Below are 22,847 nucleotides of genomic sequence, written 5' to 3' on the forward strand. Positions count from 1 at the left end.
AGACAATAAAATTATATTATGACAAATTATTAGAACCTTTTAAAAATAAATGTAGTGATTTAATATTATTTCTATACTCAAATGGGAATCCTTTTAGGTAGCGTTTGTTTTAAGGTTTTAAGACGTTTAGTTGACATTAATCTTATTAGTTTCATTATTTTGAATGTGTCTTAGAGAGGAAATAAGTTGCCAAAAAGTTCCAAAGCTAAAGCAAAATTGAAGGTGGTTGAGGATTCATCAGAGTTGAAGTCATTATAGTTCCGGTCAGGCCTAACTCTGAGATTGTTTGAAAGTGCTGTTGCTCAGGGACTAAAATTGAAAGGAGCTCAAAAAAAATATTTTTTCAGTTTTAATGTAGTGAAAAAATTTTCAGATTAAAATAAATTAATTAAATGTCTAAGGTTTTAAATTTTCTCCTAAGATCCAAAAAAAAAAATTCAACTTTGATTGTATTATATTTTATAATTTTTTTAAAAGGCTCAATTTATTGTTTTGCTTAGGCCTAAAAATGTCAAGAACGGGTCTGATACGGATTATCAATATGTGTTCTCTAAATTCTAAAATATCCTATAATGTTTGCTGAATTGCTTGCTTGTGTGTTTAGGTTCATATTGATTGTTAAATATTGGTGATAATGTTCATATCATGTGTTTAAAGTGTGAAGTATTAGTCTAAATTGATATAGGATATAATTTCTAATACAATTGCCTTTATAAACGTTGTCAGAAGGTTGTTCAGGTACAATTGGTATACCATATAAGGTTTGCTTGGTGGGGACAGAAGTACAGAAAGATTGTGCTTTGTGCATTACAGAGTTTGATTGATTAAGTCATGTTATGCATATCCATTCTAACTTGAGGACATAGATGTACGGTACAAACCTTGCAACCCCAAACCTTTCCTTCTCCTTGGCCCAAAATTTAAAAGACAAGTTTGGATTTGAAACAGTTGTTTAAGAGGTTAACTCATTGTTGCATATGTCAAAACCAACCTGTCTCTAGCTTCCTTCTCCAGTGGTGAGTTGATGGGCAAATTTGGTTAACACTGTTAAGGAATCTAAGTTACTTTATCTCATCCCACTAAAAATATAAAAAGGATGTTCTATATTGTTTTTGTTAATAGTATATTTATATTCTGGAATAGTTTATTGTTTTTTAACTTATTTTTGGTAGAGTTGGATATATTTAGAGTAGTGATTAAAATTCTAGTCTGATATCTGATGTGATTTAAACTCTGTAATCTCCTTCTCAATCCTCTAATATTGTATTGATATTAAAAAAAAAAAAAGTCTTTGGTAGATGAACTCTTTCAAACAAAGTATCAAACCTCATTGAAGTAACATTTATAAGAATCTCGTCCACTCAAGCAAAGTATCAATGTAGTCTAAAGGAACTCGCTAAAAGAAATATATGAAAATAGATTTAGAGTCTTTCTTTTTCAAATATTCGCTTTACTTTGATTATCATGGGAATTACCAGAAAATTTTAAAATATATTTAAAAATTCATAAAATATTTATGAAAATTTCAATAATATATAAAAAGAATTAAATGATTTTTTTAAAATTTGTTTCATACATAACTTTTCTTTTTGTGAAACTCATAATATTTGTGCATGTAAGTTCTTGATGCAGAACAATACCAAAAAGATTGGAAATCAATATTCATTGTGTAATCCACAAAGCAAAGCAAGGAATAAAGTGAAAATTTGGTATTCTTCTTTTAATTTTATCCATTGTTGTCAAATTTAAGAATTAAAGTAGAAACCACCCAATTCCATTACATCCCATTCTTGGCTTTTATAAATTAAGATTGAATTATAAAAAGAGAAAAAGTGGAAGCCAAATAACAAAAGCCATGTAATAAAAAATATATAATATTTTGAAATATTATTTAAAATACCCTCATAATTTTACAATAATGGTTTGTCTTCTAGTTTACTAAACTTTTTAACTTTATTATTAAGAAAATAATTAAAAAAAAAAAGAGTTAAGAAATACAAACAAATAAAAGAAACCCACTAAAATGAAGTATGAAAGCAAAGACAGATTAAAAGCAATATACTAAGATAGTTTTGGAGTCTCTCTCTTTCAAATTTCTACTTTACTTCCAACATTCACCTTCTGTTTTTTTCTTCCTACGTCGACGGAAAAAACCAAAGAGGAAGGAGAAATGGAGGAGTCACAGAATTATGGTCACCAACATCCCTTGCTTCTTCTTTTGAATGAAGATCAGCCGATTGTAGCTAACTGCTCTTGGTGTGGAGAGAAGGTGTCAACTCCATGTTTTAGCTGTGCCCAGGATTGTGGGTTTTATCTTCACAAGGTATGTGCCGAGGCACCTTTGGAGCTTAATCATCCTTTTCATCCTCATCATCCTCTTCTTCTTATGCAAAAGGCACCTTATTCATTGGGAATCTACCTCTGTAATTTTTGCTATGAAGCGGTTAATGAGTTTTTTTATCACTGCTCTTGCCATTTTAACTTTCATATTAAATGTGCTTTGTTTACATTTAATAGTGCTGAGAATAATTTGAAAGAGCTTGAGCATGTTGCCCTTCAACATCCTTTGACTTCCACTGAAAATGGTGATTATGTTGCTATGTGCTTTGGGTGTTGGGAACCATTAGCAAATTATACACATTTTTCTCCTGATTGTGGATTTAATTTACATGAGAAATGTGCTAAGCTTCCTCTCAAATTGAATTTTATGTACCATCCTCAACATCCTCTTGTTTTACAATTTAACAATGCGAGACTTCGTTGCAAGATATGCAAAGCAACTATCCGAAGAGGATTTGCTTATGGTTGTACATATTGTGAGCTTGTATTTCACATAGAATGTTTATCACCACCACTTGATCTTGCTGTTGAAGACAAAAGCCATCAACACACATTCACTCGACTTTTGAGAAGAGTGCCGTACATTTGTGATGCGTGTGGTATTGAAGGAATTTACGTTGCCTATACATGTTCTACATGCAGCATTATGGTCCATAAAAGGTGCACTACATTGCCACGTATCATCAAAAGCAAGTGGCATGATCATCGCCTTTTTTACAAATATTTCCTTCCGGATGAATTTAGAAGTTAAGACTGCACCATTTGTCATGATGAAGTCTATCCAGAGCATGGTAGTTATTTTTGTTCACATTGCAATATTACATTCCATGTGCGGTGTGTGACACAGGATAAAGGCTCATATTCAATAGTTTCACTAGAAAATGAAGACGAGATGCCCAATGAAAGTTCCATCATTGTTATTGAGAGGAAAGATGCTGGAGAAGCTACAAAAATAAAGCATTTCAAGCATATGCATAATCTAATGTTAGGTCCCTTTGATGGACGATATGAAAATAGTTGCAACGGGTGTATGCTGCCAATCACGGATCCATGTTACTACTGTTCAGAATGTGTTTTTTTTCTTCATAAAACGTGTGCCGAGTTACCTAAGATGATGAATGTTTGGTATCATTATTGCCAAGAGCCTCTAGCCCTTATTTCTGACAAACCTTTTCGTTGTGAACAATGTCTGGAAATATCTAATGCCTTTGCTTATGAATGTTGTGGATGTAAGAGAAATATGTCTCCTATGTGTGATTGCTCTTACTCCTGGTGCTCGAACAAGTTTGAAACATAAGCACCCCCTCTTTTACTACAGATGGGATGATTTGGAAGATGAGCACTCCCCCATTTACTACAGGCATGATTTCAATCAGCTACCCCTCGTTTACTACAAATGCCTTGATAGGAAATGCAATGCTTGTGGTACGGCTACGCGGGGGGCATTTTCTTGTAAGGATTGCAATTTTGTGCTAGATCTTCGATGTTTCTCACTTCCAATTAAAGCTCGTCACAAATGCGATGAGCATCTTCTTTCACTCACTGATCATGATGATAATTATTCAAAAAGGCATCATTGTGATATCTGTGAAAATAGTCGAGATCCAAATCGTTGGTTTTATCATTGTGCAACATGCGATACTTCTGCTCATACTGGATGTGTTCTTGGAAAATATCTATTCCTCAAACTTGGGAGCATCTATGAAGAAATAGATCATCCACACCCACTCACCGTTGTGAAGAAGAAGTATTACTATCCTGATTGTGATAAATGCGGTAAGCCCTGTGAAGATGTGGTTCTTGAGTGCTCAAAGTTAGAGTGCAAATATATTGTCCACTGGGATTGTGTAGCACCCATTTCTCTACAGTGTTGGTGGAAGTTGCTCATGTAGCAATTCAGATGTAATTATATTTGAAACTTGCCACTTCATTTGCAGGTAAACTAAAGAGTGGAAAACATGATTTGATCTTTGCATTGTTACTTGTGGTGTTAGTTGTTGTTATTGTAATTTGGTTTTTCTAACTTTTTAAGTTATAAATAAATATAATGTAATAATCTGAAGCTGAAACTTGTGAGGTTTGCATTGGTGTTTGATTGTTAATTTTAGAATTTATTGTAATTTGGGAGTGTGATTGTACTTATAATAATAAAAGTGTTGTTGGATGCTTCTCTTTTTTTCTTTATATAAGTTTACTTGAAAATACAACTTTTTCTGAAATTATTTTTCTCTCTTTTGCTACACATTCAAATTAGGTTTAGCATTTGGTTATGTATTTGTTGTGGATGCTTCAAACTCTATGTAGATTTATCTCTCATCTCTTTTTTACTCTTTTATATCACAACCTTGTATGTAATTTCTTTACTAAATAATAAATTTAATGTCATAATATGACCAAAAGCAACATATATCTAACACGATCATTCTTTATATATATAGTCATTGAATGTATAATTTATTATTTACGGATTAAAAAAATACTTTTAAAAAATATCCGAAACTTTTTTTATTAAATGAGATAACAAAACATTACGTTAGGATAAATTGTTTTTTTTTGTCAAACTGCGGTTATGGTTGTTGTAGTATGTTTAAATTTAGGATTTGGTATTTATACTTTAATTTGAAATAATTTAGTTTTTATACTTGTAGAATATCATTATTTAGTTCAAATAGTTGGCATCCTTAATTATTATTGTTAAAATGTTGAGGGTAAATTTTTTTCTAAAAATATTCATTCTAATTTATCATGTCGAAATAGATTTTCAGCGTGTTTTTAAGAAATATTCATATAATCATTTTAGTGGATTTTAAACTATTTGAACTAAGCTATGTCATTTTTAAAATATAGAATCAAATTATGCCAAATTAAAAGACTAAATACAAAACATGAGCACAGTAAAAGGATTAAAGTGGAAATTTAACCATTATCTTATAATGGCTTAAAAAAGAGAAAAGGATGGAGTTGGATAGGTGCCATGGACAGAAAATATACATTCCAACATGTCATACTAAAATAGTTAATTTTTTGTGTTACAAAAGTGTTTTTATGAAAAATTTACATCATAATTTTAATTCTTTTAATATCGAATACTTATATCCAGCGATGGAGTCACCGGTCCCTTTATTATTTATAAAATTTTAAATTAGTAATGGAAAATTTATAATTTGTTTTTTTAAAATAATAAAAAATTAATTTAATTATTTAAAAATGATAAAGTTATAAATCATTAAATAGTGAAATTATATTTTTACGATAGTAAAAATATACAATTTAATTCCGACCTCCTAATTTTTTTTATTTTGCCTCATTATATCTATGTTTTATATATTTGTGAGTAAAAATAGATATAATAAATATAGCCCACAAAATTAATATATATATATATGAGCATAATACAATAAGTATCATAACAACTACATAATTTTTTTTGGGGGAAAATAGATTCATATATTTCAATTTAGAATGATAAAATATATACTGAAATAATAATTATGAGTATATCATTAATATGGGTGATAAATTTTAGTGTTTATATATTTTACTGTAATATTATTAATTTTATTTTGTACATTTAAATTATAATAGATATTAGGAATAGTAATGTATTTTATCTTATGAAAAGGTATTAGCACTAATAATAAACTTTAATCAACATATTCTTAATTTAAATACCAAAAATATAAATATAATACTAAAACATTAAATTAAATATAAAAATAAATTTATACAAATTATTTTAATATTGATCAGTGCATCGCGGTCGTGTATTCCTACTATTGATATATCGGAGCCTAGCCTAATCTATTGATAAATGTAATAGTTAGGGGTTATGATTGTAGCAATTATTATTAGCCTAACCATTTGCTAAGTTTAAAGTGATTTTGAAGTTTGTGTGGTTGTAGTAAATTGAGTTTTAATTCGACTGATATATGTATTGTTGTCAATGTAGAAAGACGTAAGTTTAAGTGCATTGAAGCGCATTATCCTCTTATTTATGAATTAGAGAAGAGTTATAAGTAGTTTTAGGTATTGCGTCAAAAAGAATCTATATGAAAAGTTTGAGTGGTTGTAGTTAGTTCTATTCCTACCCTGAATCACGAGTGATTTTATTTTTATTTTGTGCTTCTCTCAACATGTGTTGCTAGACTGTTACTTTTAATCAAAGTAAATTTGAGGTTTTAATTCTTGAAATTTAATTGACTTTTATTCTATTTGTTTTTTTGGTATATATATATATATTCTATTTTAGTTACAAATATTTAGATTTGTTGAATATAATTTTCATCTCAATCAGAATTATTTGATAATTACATTATGATGAGTTAATAGAGCAGGAGAGCTTTTGGTGGATTTGTTCGAACAAGTGTAGGTTTGATACAATTAAAACCAAATCCTCGTCATTGATATGGCGCCCTCTTCCGCAAGGCTGTACGAAGTTCAATGTATGCGGGATAGCAAATGAGGAAGGTGCAGGAGTTCTAAGAGATATGAAGGGTGTTGCAAGAGCTTTATTTTCGGGTCCTATTTCAACTAATGATGCAGATTCAGCAAAGGCAGGGACGGTGTTTGTAGCATTGGATTTGTTCTTATCCATGGGATCGAAGATTAACAGCTATCTTATTGTAGAAACTGGTTCAAAAATGGTGTACAATTGGTGTCTGAACAAGGATATGAGACCGTGGTCTTTACAAACGGCATTTTCAGATATTGAGAGGAAAATTGAGCTGGTGGGTAGAATAGTATTCTTGATGGCAGATCAGAAAGGTAATGAAATGGCTTCTACGTTGGCGGTAGCAAATATTAATAGTGGCGATATGTTTAAAGCTTGGTGGTGAGTATTAGCTTTGATGTCGAGTATTTGTTTTTCAATTATAGGAAATGTTTCAGTGTGGCATTTGTAAGTTGTTCCTTTGAATGTTGTTCTTGTTGTATTTACAACAAATTAGTTTGAATGAAGCAAAAAAAAAATAGAATTACTAAATTTGTATTTGTTTAATAATTATAATACATGTGACGAATAACATGATTGTGTAAAAGCTAAGTATATCTAATTTAAATAAACCTTACCTCTTTGTGTTTATGGGTTACAATTACATTTCTCTAGTTTTTAATATTATTGATAGATTAAGTTCTAGGTGCTTAATTATAGAGTTGTATGTCAATTAAGAAAATAACTAACAAGCTTCACCTTCATTATCGAGAAGATAATGAGAGATTAATTGTTAGGTACTTTATCAGTAATTAAAATTGATTTGTCAGCGTATTATAATTTATCTTTACATTAACGATCAAATTTAAAAATCAAAATTGAGTTTTCACCTTTGATTAGATTCTAATCATATTAATTTTCTTTTTATTTTATTTGTGAATTTTGCTTTGAATATTTTAATTTTAGTTTCATTCCATCTCTACAAATATGACCTTACTCACTCCTAACTACACAATTTTATATTTTTCAGTAGGATTTTACTTTTATAGGAATTGACATCCATTAAATTTTGGTGTCATTATCGAGAATTGATATCTATAATTTTATTTATTTAATGCCTTTTATCTTCTTGTGCAAGTGAGCTCTAGTATGAATTTGAGTTTGATAAGACTACTCGAAGACTATGGAAGGAAGCTAAATCGCAATCCAACCAGAGATCTTCATCCCCAACTTAGAATCAATGCTTGAGAAATAACTATAAGAGGGTTAGGCATATTAGATCTGAATCAACAATTGCTTTACATTGGGGAAAGTAACTTTTGAATTAAAATAATAGTAATGATAAGATTAAATATTATAATATAAGATAAAAAATTTAAATACATCAGTACTAAAAATAAATAATCATCCATAAAAACTCTAATTTATTTATGTCCTTTTAGTGGCTTAGAGAATGAAGATTCACATAAGCATCGGAAGGAATTCCATGTGGATTATTTGACCTAAGAGACTTTAAGGAGGATCTGAAGATCAAATTAAGCAGTGATATTGTAAAATTATTTTTAAATCTTTTCTTTTTCTTTTTTGCTTCACGTGCTATTTGTATTAGGAAAGACATTTGCAGCATTAAACAAAAAGATTAGGATACTCTTTATAAGTAGAAGTGTTAATGGGTTGAGTCAAATTCTAATAAAAATTTGGGTCTATTTGATAGGTCCAATTTGACTCAAAAAATGAGCCTAAAATTTTGTCAAAATTCTACTCAGATTATTGATGTTAAACTCAATTTGTATTAAAAATATAGTATCGATACAATAGGAAATGTATTGATACTTGCTATGAGGTATCAATACCTCGGGGAGGGTATCGATACTCAAACAAATTTTCTTTAATTTTCAAAACATCGAATCTTAAGACAGTATCAATACATTCAAGTCGAGTTCGAACTAAAAAATCCTTACCCAAGGCTCGATCTATTTTTTAAACAGGTCATATTTTTTAGTCTAAATCAATTTTTCAAACGAGTCTTTGAGTCGGATGATCATGGACAGGTCTACTCACAAGTATTGTGTAATGCCCAAAAATTCATATTTCCGTTTTTGGATAAATTTGACACAAATGTGTATTTGCTTTAGTAGTTAAATGTTTTGGGTGTATGTGAGAGGTCCCAAGTTCAAGCTTTATCTTTGGCAAATTTTGGTATTTTTTTGACTTAAGCCTTATTCTTATTCAGCGGGCTTATATTAAATTATGTGTGAGCCCATTTTCACTGAATTGATAGCTAAGGTTACACGGGTAGCCCAAGTTGACTGTGAACCTACTGTAGGATCAGTAAGTATTATTTAGACCCCTAATTGTGTGAACTGACTGATTGATGTTTTTATATTGAGTATGATGATAGTATGCATGTATACATTTACTGATTATATGTACTGATATCATGAGATAACATGTCATGTATTGTATGTTGCATTGCATGGGGTTGAGTTGATTTTATTTGGAGGAAGTGTACTGAAAGGCTCTAAAGCCTAATATACTGGCAGCTCAGCTGTAATCTATTGCTTTGTGCCGTATTTGGTACTACTTGGAGTGTTGGGATGGGTGGGTTGATTTAATCCCCACATGGAGTGTAGGCTTGGACGGAGATAGTCTGTAAAGGCTGGTTGGGTAGGATTTTGTTACTGAATGTTGTATATCTATTGCTGATACTGTGATGGGCTAAGGCCCTTGTGCATACTGATACTGATACTGAGTTGGGCTAAGGCCAAACCGTTACTGATATTGAAAGGGGCTTAGGCCCAAGATTGTTTTTGACTGTACACTGTGTTTACTGTTATTTGTTTTCTGTGGGATTATACACTGAGTTTACATAAACTCACCTCTCTCTGTTTAATGTGCATAGGTAATTCTCAGACCTAGACAGATCGGTGCGGTGGAGGACTTTACGAAGACCACTTGACTATTAAACGATTTTATTTTCATTTATGGTTTAAATTCCTTATTTTGACTGTTTGACTTTTTGTTGGGTTTTAAATTGATCTATGGGTTTTTAAACTGCAGAACTCGGTTTTATTTAAATCAACGTTTTGCTAAACGTGAACGGTTTTCATCAAATATCACGATTTGCAAGCTTTCGCTACGAGACATGTTTTTAAACAAATCAAGCTAGTGATGAAACAAGTTTTGAAATTAACGAGAGATAAATAAAAGCTAATAAACGGAAACAACTTCAACTTGAAACATTTGTTTTTAAAATTTCATTCCATGTGACATCGCTAGATTCGGCTATAATCTCTAGGCCGGGTTTGAGGTTACTCTTCTAACATTTTTACGAAGGACTCCTCCAAATGGAAAGAAAGATGATGAATGTCGTTAATGGAAGTTCCGTAATGAACAAAGCTCCTCTTGAAGCTAGAAAGTTGATTTTGATCATGGTTGTTAATTAGTAATAATTCGATTCAAACAAGACATTCCAAAGGAGTGAATGAAGTAATTGTTTTTTCTCAAAAAAATCGACTTTATGAACTAAATACTCTTGAGTGATAAATGGTTGTAGCGAAAGCACAAGTGAATATTCATGGGGTTTGTGCTAATTTCAATCGTCCAATTGATATGCGTCTAACATTCCAAAATGATTATTATGACTGCTCCACTGCAAAGGAGATATGATTCCGACTTAAAACACTTATATTCAAGGTTAGAGTAGCGGTGAAGTCCGACATTTTTTTTAGAGGAATCAAAATTAAATTGTATATTTTTACGATAGTAAAAATGTAATTTCACTATTTTAATAGTTTATATCTTTATAACTTTTAAAAAATTGCATTAAATTTTTATCATTTTCAGAAAGTCAAAATGTAATTTTACCATTATCAATTTAAAATTTTATAAATTATAAAAAGACTTAAATAAAAAAATTATTTTAAGAGAGTTGAGACCCCTATACCAGCCCTCTAGTCCCGCCTTAATTGGAGGGATCATCTAAATTTTAATTGCAGAGTAACATCGCAAAATTTCCAACATTCCCAACCAAATTTATTTATATTAAAAATTACATATTTTTTAAAAACTATTATATCAAATTAATTAAAAAATTTATTGTGAAATGATTATATTTTTTATTTCCATTAGTATTTTATTGTTTATTATATTACTACATTTTACATTGAGTCATATTTTTTTAGTTCATTATTATTTTTATATATTTATATTTTGAATTTAATTTTAAACATTTTCTCAAATTATTTTCTTCATTAATATTTGTATATAAATTATTTTCTTAAGTTGTATTTTTTAGATGGTATATTTAAATAAATTAGTCCATACATTCAATTGAGGTTGAATGAATCATATATTTGTTTTGTACTTTTACTATTATTTTTGTATTGTGTTTTAATTTTCCCATATCATGTTTTCATATTTGGTGTGATTTTATCATAATTACTAGAAAGTATTTAAAAATATTTACATAAAATATAAATATTAATTTTTAAAAATATTTATTTAATATAATTAAAATTATTTTTATTTATAATTGATTTTTTGGACCTTGAGCATAGTCAGGTAATAAATTCTAGTAACTACATACAGAGGTGAATATAAGGAGACAGATCCTTCCTCCCTTCAAAAAATATATAAAATTGTAGTTTTAGTTCCTTAAAGATAATTAAATTTTAAATTATGCTTTGAAGCCTCTAATATATATATATATTTAGTCACTCTCAAAATAATGAAATCATACTGATAAAATTATGCTTTTGTCCTTCTAAAAATAAAAAAAAATCTATTTAATCCATTTAAAAATAATGAAATCATAAATTAATAAATAATAAAATTATATTTCGACATCTTAAAATTTTATAATTTAATTTTGATTTTTAAAAGAATTTCTAGATTCGCCACTAACTAAATATAAAAGGAATGCCATAGGCGGCTTCTTGTTGTAGACACCTGTCCTAATTAATTTTTTTAAGTTCAATCTAAATTACAACCAACCACCCAAAATTAAAATCACATTAAAGTTATTAGGTTAGGCTAATCATAATTTCTACAACTAAAGTTGGAGATTATAGATATATAGATGAGTCCAGCATTAGCTGTAGAAATTATTATTATAGTCTATCTTTTAACCTTAATGTGAATTAATTGAGTGGTTGATTGTAGTTTAGATTAAACTTAAAAAAAAAAGCACACAATTTTTAGATTAGATCTTAAAAAAGGATATGGTTTGCCTTTGTTGGAGTTTTCCATCAAGATAAATATTGTAACACAGTTTTCAACATAACTGTTTGGAAAATTAATCAAGGGAGTTTAAGATTAGTGAGAGATTAAATTTGGAATTGAAAATATAAAGAATACACAAGAATTGTTTATACACTTCGGTTTCTCTACGTTTGTTAAGCTTAGTTCAATGAGAAATATTTACTCTCTTTAACAGATACATCAAGTGATCCTAACCTATCACACACCCCGTCATGATTCTCCTCACTTTCAAACCTTAAAAAACAATATTTTCACCACTAAATTTATCCCTATGAACTTATCAAGTAAAATCACAATACAATCGGTTTTACTAGCAATTTGCACTCTAAGAAAAGTTGCTTAAATTGAACAAGATGAGTGTTAAAAACTCTCAATACAAAAATCTATACAAGTCTCTCCCTTAAATAGATTTTCGTTCGAGACTTTCTAACATACAAGATCTATAACAATCTCATTAAAACAACAATACTGTTTACAATATAATAATAGAGAATAAAACAAAGTGGAATCTTGGAATCTAATCATATAGAGTTTCAATCCAACCCAAATATCTATGTTGCAAAGAATTGTCTTGGGTGATTTAATTCGATCTAACCTTCATCATTGGACTAAATATTCTCTAAACAATCAACACATCCCATTCAAATGGTTCAGTAAATTGTCAATACTCAAATATGAAAATTGCCACCCAATAGCTCCAGTGTTAGGGAAGCGCACTTTCTTGGCACTTAAAGGGTAGTTTCATATTTTCAATATAATATATAATAAATAACGAAATATATGGTTTGAAAATTAATTAATCATAATAACACATGAAAGTAATACCATAAATACATTAGATTAACAAAACTAAATCACTACAATTATTTACCATTGCGTTGTCATCAATTGTGAGTTAGTGTCAAGTTGACCTGTGACACAAACTCAATTAACAACATTATTATATACAATTGATGGAGATAATAAATTGCACATATTAAAATAAAAATGTATATAGTACATCAAAATGAAACTTTGGTTAAATGGTAAATTTAAGGGTGTATTAATTTAATTCGCGTGGATTCAAATTTCACTGTATGTATTTTTTTATTGATTTGTTTTAAAATAAAAAGACTAAAATACCTTCAAATAATATAATTTATTTTAATTACAAAAGCGTATTTTTATAATTTCCCTAACTGAGTTGGTGACCGAGAGTGACACTAACTTAGTAAAACACTTAATAAATAGTATAGAAGTATACATACAACTGATAGAGGTAATAAATTGTGCATATTAAAATAAAAATATATAAAATATATCAAAATGAAATTTTGATTGAGTAGTAAATTTAAAAGTTTATTGATTTAATTATCGCGGGTTCAAATCTCACCATATATATATTTATTGGTCTTTGTTAAAATAAAATACTAAAATATTCGTCAAATAATATAATTTATTTTAATTATAGAAAGATATTTTCGTAATTTCTCTAATTGAGTTGGTAACAAGGTTGAGGGTGACACCAACTTAGTACAACTAAAGTTAGGCTCATCTATATATCTATATATCTATATATATTGTGAACTTCAAAGATAGTAAATAGAGTAAAATAAGAATGTGTTTAATAAATTAAAAAATATAGGAATAAATTATATTAAGATGATTCTAAAATATATAAAATTTTAATTTTTAAAATATTTAAAATATTAAAATAACGCAATACCACTATATTAGGCTCCATCTAGTTTGAAAATATTTTCTATTTCCATTTTTTTAAAAATAATTTAGATAAAATAATGTTGTTCATTTTAACTTAACACTATATCAGGTTTCCCCTAAACCCAGGTTACAGCCGACTGGGCAATGGATATAAATAGCTAGCCAAGTGGGTTGTGGTAAGCAACCACAACATTGAAACACATCCAAAGAGCAAATTACTAGCTTGATAGAGATGCCTTATTCCGAAATGATAGCAAAAATGAGGTTGGCATTGCCCGGCTTTGTCGTCCTCCAACCCATCGATAAGATTGATTACTTGGGCTATATTCATGAAGGTGGAGACAATGATGGGTATCTCAGGTTCATGGAACCTCAAGTTGCGAGCCCATATGCGAAGTTCGAAGTTGAGTTTTCTGGCTCAAATGACTTTGTGCATATAAGAAGTTGTCAAAACAACAAATATTGGGAACGAAAGCAAATTCTTTCTATCTCTGGGGGCTATTGGGTTACAGCAACCGCCGACAAGAAGGAGGACGATCAATCCAAGGAGTCATGCACATTGTTCAAAGTTACCTCTGTAGACCATGCCATGAATACGGTCCGAATCATGCATGTCCAATCAGGCTGCTATTTATGTTGTTGGCGATGGGATAGTGAAAAATATACTCGCGGCATGTATTCATTCTACAAGACGCATGATCAAAATGGCTTTGATATCTTCAAATTTATCGATTGGAACTCGTTATTGATTCTACCTAGGTTCATGGCCTTCAAAGGATATAATAATAATTATCTGTGTCTTCGTCGTGTTGAATGGGACCTCCCATATATGCAATTCTCAAGTGATGACATTGGTGATTCAACTGTGGAATTGGAGGTTTTTCTTACTGATGATGGTTACGTCCGCATCAAACCTGTCTGCACTGACAAGTTCTGGAGGCGTAGTCCAAATTAGATCTGGGCGGATTCTAACGACAGTAGTAGCAAGAACATGGACACCGTGTTTCGCCCCGTCAGAGTTGACAATTGATGAAGTTGGTTCAGCATGCAGCAAACTCGACAGCATGCAGGCCATGAAGACCAAGTCATGCAGGAGCTGCTGATGCAAGCTTATTTTGTTTATTTTGTAATTCCTAGTCAATGAAATGTAATCTTAGTTCATTTCTAACTAAGTTAGGTTGTTGACTGATGTAATTAGCTTATGTATGAGCTGTAAACACAACTTTGTATAAGTTTACAAGCCAAAATTTCAAGTTTCCATGTCATTAGTGGAGGTAGGTGATGTTTAGGTAATTACTTACTATTTTTGACAAGCTTAGTACCTAGTTTATGTATTGGCATTGTGCCATTATGCAATTTATGAATGAAGTTCAGTTTGTTCATCATTTTCTCTCTTCATTTTTCTTAGCTTTTCTTCCTTTCTCTTGCTCGAATTCTCTTGTTTGCTCAGCAAGTCTCGAGACTTGCTCGACAAGTCTGTACTGAATCTGTTAGTTTCAGTTACAACACCAACAATTGGTATCTAGAGCCTATTTCTTAAGGGATCTGTTACACAAATCCATGGCTTCATCAAGCTTTTCACCAGCTGCACCTCAAGTCTTCAATGGAGAAGGCTATCACATATGGGTGGTCAAAATGAAGACCTACCTGCAGGCTTTCGATCTGTGGGAGGTGGTCAACTCTGATGTTGAACCAGAGCCACTTAGAGCTAATCCAACAGTGGCTCAGATCAGGCAGCATGCTGATGAAAGGACCAAGAGGCACAAGGCTATGTCTTGCATCTAAAACTCAGTGTCTGATGTGATTTTCACAAGGATTATGGCCTGTGAATCACCAAAACAGGCCTGGGACAAGTTGCAGGAAGAGTTTCAAGGGACAGAGAGGACAAGGCAGCAACAGTTGTTAAACTTGAGGAGAGATTTCGAGAATTTGAAGATGAAGGAAGAAGAAACTGTCAAGCAATATTCTGACAGGATTATGGCTGTGGTTAATAGCATCAGGCTCCTCGGAGAGCAGTTCAATGAAGCTAGGATAGTGGAGAAGGTCATAGTAACTCTGCCTGAGAGGTATGAGGCAAAAATCTCATCTCTCGAGGACTCAAGGGACCTATCCACTATCTCCCTGATAGAGTTGATCAATGCTCTATATGCTCAAGAGCAGAGGAGAGCAAGCAGACTGGAGGAGCACCAAGAAGGTGCCTTTCAGGCAAGAACAAATACTGCCTATAAAGGCAAGAAGGCCTGGAGAGACAAGCCAAAGAATGATGCTGCAAGGAGAGAAAGTCAGACTTGCAAGCACTGCAGAAAGGCTGGTCATTCAGAAGAAAAATGCTGGTTTAATCCAGAGGTTGTGTGTCAGCATTGTAAGAAAAAGGGTCATATTGAGAGAGTCTGTAAGAGCAAGGCCAAATCAAGGCACTATCAGTCTCAACAGATGAAAGCTGAGGCTCGAGTAGCTAAGGAGGACAGTGACCAAGAGGAGCAAGTCTTTGCTGTGTCATGCTCAGCTGCTCAGGAAAGGTCCTCATCTGGTTGGCTCCTAGACAGTGGATGCACCAATCACATGACACCTGATGCTGCAATCTTCAAGTCTTTAGACAGAAGCTGCAGAACTAAAGTCAAGATAGGAAATGGTCATTTTATTCAAGCTGAAGGCAAGGGTGATGTGCTGATATGCACCCCTACAGGTACCAAAGTGATTTCAAATGTGCTGTTGGTGCCTGAAATTGACAGAAACCTGCTCAGCATAGCTCAGTTGCTGGAAAAAGGCTTTACAGTTGTGTTTAGATAGAAGCTGCAGAACTAAAGTCAAGATAGGAAATGGTCATTTTATTCAAGCTGAAGGCAAGGGTGATGTGCTGATATGCACCCCTACAGGTACCAAAGTGATTTCAAATGTGCTGTTGGTGCCTGAAATTGACAGAAACCTGCTCAGCATAGCTCAGTTGCTGGAAAAAGGCTATACAGTTGTGTTTAAAGACCACCAGTGCCAAATCAGTGATCCAAGTGGATCCAAACTGATGGCAGTCCCCATGGCTGATAAGAGCTTTGTGGTTGACTAGACAAAGAAGTCAGACATTGCCTACACAGCCACTTCAGATGAATCCAAGTTGTGGCATCAAAGACTAGGACATGCCAATTTCATATCGATGGCCCGAATGATCAGAGAAGACCTGGCTGAAAACTTCATCAACTCAGTGGACCATGATGATATATGTGAAGTATGTCAGCTAGGAAAGCAGGCCAGACTTTCATTTCCCTCGAATCAAGCCTGGAGAGCCTTTGAAAAACTCCAACTGGTGCATACTGATGTGTGTGGCCCTATGAAGACTGAGTCATTAAGTGGAAACAGGTATTTCATACTGTTCATTGATGATTTCTCGAGATATTGCTGGATTTACTTCTTAAAACAGAAATCAGAGGTGGCCACTGTGTTTTGGAAGTTCAAAACTGCTGCTAAGACTGAAACAGGCTGCAAGGTGAAGACCATAAGGTCTGATAATGGGACTGAGTACACCTCAGCTCAGTTCCAAGCCTTCTGTGATAAGGCAGGCATCAAACATCAACTTACCAACACATATACACCTCAGCAGAATGGGGTAAGTGAAAGGAAGAATAGGAGTTTGATGGATATGGCCAGGTGCTTGATGATTCAGAAGAATCTGCCTAAAGCACTATGGGCAGAAGCAGTTAACACTGCAACATACATTCAAAATAGACTTCCAACCAAGGCTTTGGATCAAAAGACCCCATTCGAGGCCTGGTTTAGCTTCAAGCCATCACTGGCTCATCTGAAGGTCTTTGGATGCATCTGTTATGCACATGTACCTGCTGTTAAAAGGGACAAATTGTCTGAAAGGGCTCGACCTGGTGTTTTGGTGGGGTATAGCACTGTTAAGAAGGGCTATAGGATTTTAGATCCTTCAACAAACAAAGTGTCAGTAAGCAGGGATGTGGTATTTGATGAGAGGTCATGTTGGAAATGGGAAAGACATGAACCTGAAGAAGTTTCTGAAGAACTTGCAGCAGACCAAGCTGAGCCAGACCAAAATGTCCCTGAAATGGATATTGATGATGAACCAGTCAGAGGAACAAGGTCATTGGCTGAGATTTATGAAAGGGCTCATGTAGCCTTAGCTGAACCAAGCAACTTTGAAGAGGCTGAAGCTCAGCAAGGGTGGAAGCAGGCAATGGCTGAGGAGATCAGCATGATTGAGAAGAACCAGACCTGGGAATTGGTTGAAAGGCCAGTCAAAGGGAAGGTGATTGGGGTGAAATGGGTGTACAAAGCCAAGCAGAATGCTGATGGTACCTTGAACAAGCTGAAAGCAAGGCTAGTTGTAAAGGGGTTCAGTCAGAGGTATGGCTTGGACTACCTGGAGACCTTTGCACCAGTGGCCAGGCTCGACACCATCAGACTGCTGATCGCCTTAGCAACACAGCTCGAATGGAAGGTCCATCAACTTGATGTGAAATCAGCCTTTCTGAATGGTTTCTTAGATGAAGACATCTATGTTGAACAACCACAAGGGTTTGAAATAGCTGGCAGAGAGCATATGGTCTACAAACTGAAGAAGGCTCTATATGGATTAAAACAGGCTCCAAGGGCTTGGTATATCAGATTCGATGGCTACTTGACTGATCTGGGATTCGATCGAAGCAAGAGTGAGCCAACACTGTATGTCAAGAAACAAGGGACACAAATACAACTCATTGTGTCCCTGTATGTTGATGATCTTCTGGTGACAGGAGGAGATCGAGTAGTGCTGGTTGATTTCAAGACCAAGATGCAGGAAGTGTTTGAAATGTCTGATCTTGGGGAGATGTCCTATTTTCTTAGAATGGAGGTGTCTCAAGTACAGAATGAGATATTTCTAAGCCAGAGAAGCTTTGCCACAAAGATTCTGACCAAGTTCTCCATGCAAAACAGCAAGGCAACTAAAACACCTGTTGCTGTTGGAGAAAAACTATCGAGCCAAGGTGATTTTGAGAAAGTATGTGAAACAACCTACAGGAGTCTAGTTGGTTGCTTGCTATACTTGACTGCCACTAGACCAGACATCATGTATGCTGTAGGTTTGCTCTCAAGGTTCTTGCATTGTTGCAATGAGAAGTATTTCCAAGCTGCAAAGAGAGTGCTGAGATATGTCAAAGGCACTTTAAACTATGGTTTGAAGTACAGCAAAGAAGGAAATCTGAAGCTGGTTGGCTACACTGATAGTGACTGGGCTGGCTCGATAGATGACATGAAAAGCACCTCAGGGTATGCTTTTAACCTTGGTTCAGCCATGTTTTGCTGGAGCTCGAAGAAGCAAAGTCTAGTGGCTCAATCTACTGCTGAAGCAGAGTATGTGGCAACAGCAAGTGCTGTCAACCAAGCCATATGGCTAAGGAAAATATTGGCTGACTTGAATGTGCATCAAGAGGAAGCTACTGAGATATTCTGTGACAACCAATCTGCAGTAGCAATTGCTAAAAATCCAGTGTTCCATGGAAGAACAAAACATTTCAGCATCAAGTTGCATGTTGTTCGAGAAATGGAGCAAGCTCAGGAAGTAAAGCTGATCCACTGTAATTCAGAGGATCAACTTGCAGACATTTTAACCAAAGCCCTTAGTGTCACAAGGTTCGAATGTCTAAGAAAGAAGCTAGGTGTTTGCTCCATGCAAACCAAGGAGGAGTGATGAAGTTGGTTCAGCATGCAGCAAACTCGACAGCATGCAGGCCATGAAGACCAAGTCATGCAGGAGCTGCTGATGCAAGCTTATTTTGTTTATTTTGTAATTCCTAGTCAATGAAATGTAATCTTAGTTCATTTCTAACTAAGTTAGGTTGTTGACTGATGTAATTAGCTTATGTATGAGCTGTAAACACAACTTTGTATAAGTTTACAAGCCAAAATTTCAAGTTTCCATGTCATTAGTGGAGGTAGGTGATGTTTAGGTAATTACTTACTGTTTTTGACAAGCTTAGTACCTAGTTTATGTATTGGCATTGTGCCATTATGCAATTTATGAATGAAGTTCAGTTTGTTCATCATTTTCTCTCTTCATTTTTCTTAGCTTTTCTTCCTTTCTCTTGCTCGAATTCTCTTGTTTGCTCAGCAAGTCTCGAGACTTGCTCGACAAGTCTGTACTGAATCTGTTAGTTTCAGTTACAGCACCAACAACAATAAGACCATAGGTCTTATCAACTTAGGCAACAATGCTTTTTGCAAGAGCCTTACAACTGAAGGAAAATATGATTGCCTTAATGCAGCGACCTATTCTCTTACAAAAGAAGCTCGACTAATAGTGGAAGAGCCTGTTTTGACAAGGGAAATTTATGGTGTCAAATATCATCTTGGTAACTCCAGGGTTTACGATGAAATAGTCCTCATTGTAGCCAAGAATTCAGCTTCTAACTTTTCCAACGAACCCGCCACTTTCGATGTGAAGCTTTCATATACTGATATCAAAACTACAAATTGGCAGAACTCATTTTCACTGAAACTAGGTACGACAGCCACAATGGATTTCAAAATTCCACTCATTTTTGAGGGGAAGGTTGAAGTATCGGGTGAAGTTCAAACAGGAATCGAGTGGGGAGAGACCACTACAACGACCACTGTTGTGGAAGTTGTGTACAAAGTTACTGTGCCTCCAATGACTAAGGTGATCGTTTGCGTAATCGCGACAAAAGGTATATGTGATGTTCCCTTCACATACATGCAGAGGGACACTCTTTATGATGGGACCAGTGTCACAAATGAAATTGAAGGTGGCACTTACACCGGTTCTAATTACTACAGCACCAACTTTGATACCAAAGAAGAGGCACTGGAGTTAGGCAGAGCCATATATGCAAAATTCCATTGGCTCATATGCTGAGATTTACAGTGAAAGATTGTGTGTGTGCGCGCATAAAATAAATTCGTGTTTCCTTCATGGAAGCATGCATGTCGCTTCTTACTATATCTATATGTCGTTTGGTGTGTCAATGTGTGTTGCATAAAACAAAATCATGTTTCCATCATGGAAGCATGCATGTTGTTTTCTTACAATATGTACTACCTGCATAGCTCTGTGGCATTATATTTCTCACAGGCAGAAATAATATATGATGTTTTTATGTGTTTTAGGATATAACACTTGACCAAAACATAATTGGTTTTGGATTTTATTAAATAAACTTTAATGTTGAATCAATAGGTTACCGATAGATCAAATACAAATTTCTAAACATCTAAACTTATTAGTGGACCATTATTAATCATTTACGGTCAAGTAGCCAAAAGGGAGAATGGAAAATTTTTCATTTATATTCTTTATAATTTATAAAATTTTAAATTAGTAATGGTAAAATTATATTTTGAATCCCTAAAAACAATAATAATTTAATTTAATTTTTTTTAAAATTATAAAGATATAATCTATTAAATTGATAAAATTACATTTTTATTATAATAAAAATATATAATTTAATTCCAATATCTATTTTTTTTTCTCACTCCACCACTAATCATTTAATAACATTTTTATATTTATCCTTATTTGCTGGAAACTATTGGAATTGTGTCAATGTGGATACCATATTTCTTTTAATTGATGGACCATATTGTGTTTTCTTTTAGATAACATTAAGTGACATGCTATGTATTGTAAAATTGTAATTAATATTATTTTCGAGAAGTAATGAATTCATTAAACTTTTCAAGCTGATAATGAAATAATCTTTAATTATAGTTGGCATTCATTAATATTTTTGGCATACATTAATGACAAACTTTGTATTTAAAAGAATAGGCTATGGTATACACTACAAAATTTAGTGGCTACAAGATTTGAGGATGTATGGGGTGTGACTTGTATTTATTAGATCATGTTTTGTAGGTATTTAGAAATATGTTTGATAATTTATTAAAGAAAAGGTAAAATAGAGGCGTCGTTGCAACGACGCAATGAAACCCCAAACAAACGTGACAGTGTCGTCGTGACGAGCATGCATGGGATGTCACAATGTCACGAGATTTTTTCAAGTTATGCAGTTGCGTATTAGACTTCAAGTGGGACTGTTTTCCCCAGTTGGACTTTGATTATTTCAAAGATATGTTAGTCTGATTAGAACTCTAATCTAAGCCTATTTAAAGGATCATTGTATCCCTGTTTTGACATGCCAATCAACTAAGGTTTTTCTCTTTGAGGGCGATAAGATGTAGGCGCATGCGAATTTTTTTGTAAGAGTTTCGTGGTAATTATAAAAAGAATTTTGTTCCTAAGTTAGGATTTTGTTTTCGGAGTTTGAGATTGTACGTTTAGTACTTTCAGGTTTATTTTCTTCATATTGTACTCTCGTTTGTTTACTCATTTAGTGAGGAGTCGATACATCCTTTGCCTGTGTTTTTTCCCTCTTTGAGAGTTTTTCACATAAAATATTTGTATTCGTTCTTCTCTACTTTTCTTATTAATTGTTTATAAAGATTGATCCCAAACAAGAAAATTTAAATCCACTGTATTTTTGAAAAGTTTTGAAGACAAATATAAAAAACTGGACTAATCATTAGTAAATGAGATTGGATATTAGAATAACTACTTAGAAACTTAGGCAAAAACAAAATGTAATGAACAATGAAAGAATTTCTTTTAGTAAAGATGATAGGGCAACTGCATTGCAATTCTACAAAGAACAACAACTTTGTAATAAAGCAAGTAAAAAGCAACAATAAAGCTATTGGAAATTTACTAGGGATGCTACTTGTTGGCACATAATTCTATCTTTCAAGAACTCACAGGTGAATTTATTCACAAAAACTACCATTGAACTTAAATAATGAACAATGAAAAGAAGAGCAAAATGCAAATTGGAACTTATAACAACTCATTGTTTATACACACCTCAATGAGTTTGACCAGATTCCATCAATCCAAAAGCTAGGGATAAATATTTAATCCATTTTAAAAATGGATTCAACTAAATGCTCTTATAGAGAGTCATATGGCTTGCACCGAATGGTTTCGACTCTCTCTAGCTAGCTCGTAATTAAATCCTTCGTTGAAATTAACTAAAGAATTGAATAAAGATTCAACAAGCTAAGTGAAAGACTTTAGAAACAAAATAAGGCAATCAGCTTACTGCCA

The 22,847-nt window shown here is 32.9% G+C and overlaps 1 protein-coding gene and 1 pseudogene across 1 annotated transcript; both read left to right on the top strand.

Moving 5' to 3' along the window:
- The first annotated feature begins 2,047 nt into the window (after positions 1-2,047).
- Positions 2,048-4,492, top strand: LOC107927432 (uncharacterized; annotated as a pseudogene).
- Positions 4,493-13,991: 9,499 nt separating this feature from the next.
- On the top strand, positions 13,992-14,687 carry LOC107927379 (uncharacterized). Its single transcript, XM_016858432.1, has one exon. The coding sequence runs from the start codon at positions 13,992-13,994 to the stop codon at positions 14,685-14,687; it is 696 nt and encodes a 231-aa protein (XP_016713921.1).
- Positions 14,688-22,847: the final 8,160 nt, after the last annotated feature.

Source organism: Gossypium hirsutum, chromosome A02 (genome assembly GCF_007990345.1).
Source record: "Gossypium hirsutum isolate 1008001.06 chromosome A02, Gossypium_hirsutum_v2.1, whole genome shotgun sequence".
NCBI classification, from domain to species: domain Eukaryota; kingdom Viridiplantae; phylum Streptophyta; class Magnoliopsida; order Malvales; family Malvaceae; genus Gossypium; species Gossypium hirsutum.

Coding starts and splice junctions, on each gene's coding strand:
- LOC107927379 (XM_016858432.1), top strand. CDS start 13,992: ATGAGGTTGGCATTGCCCGGCTTTGTCGTCCTCCAACCCATCGATAAG.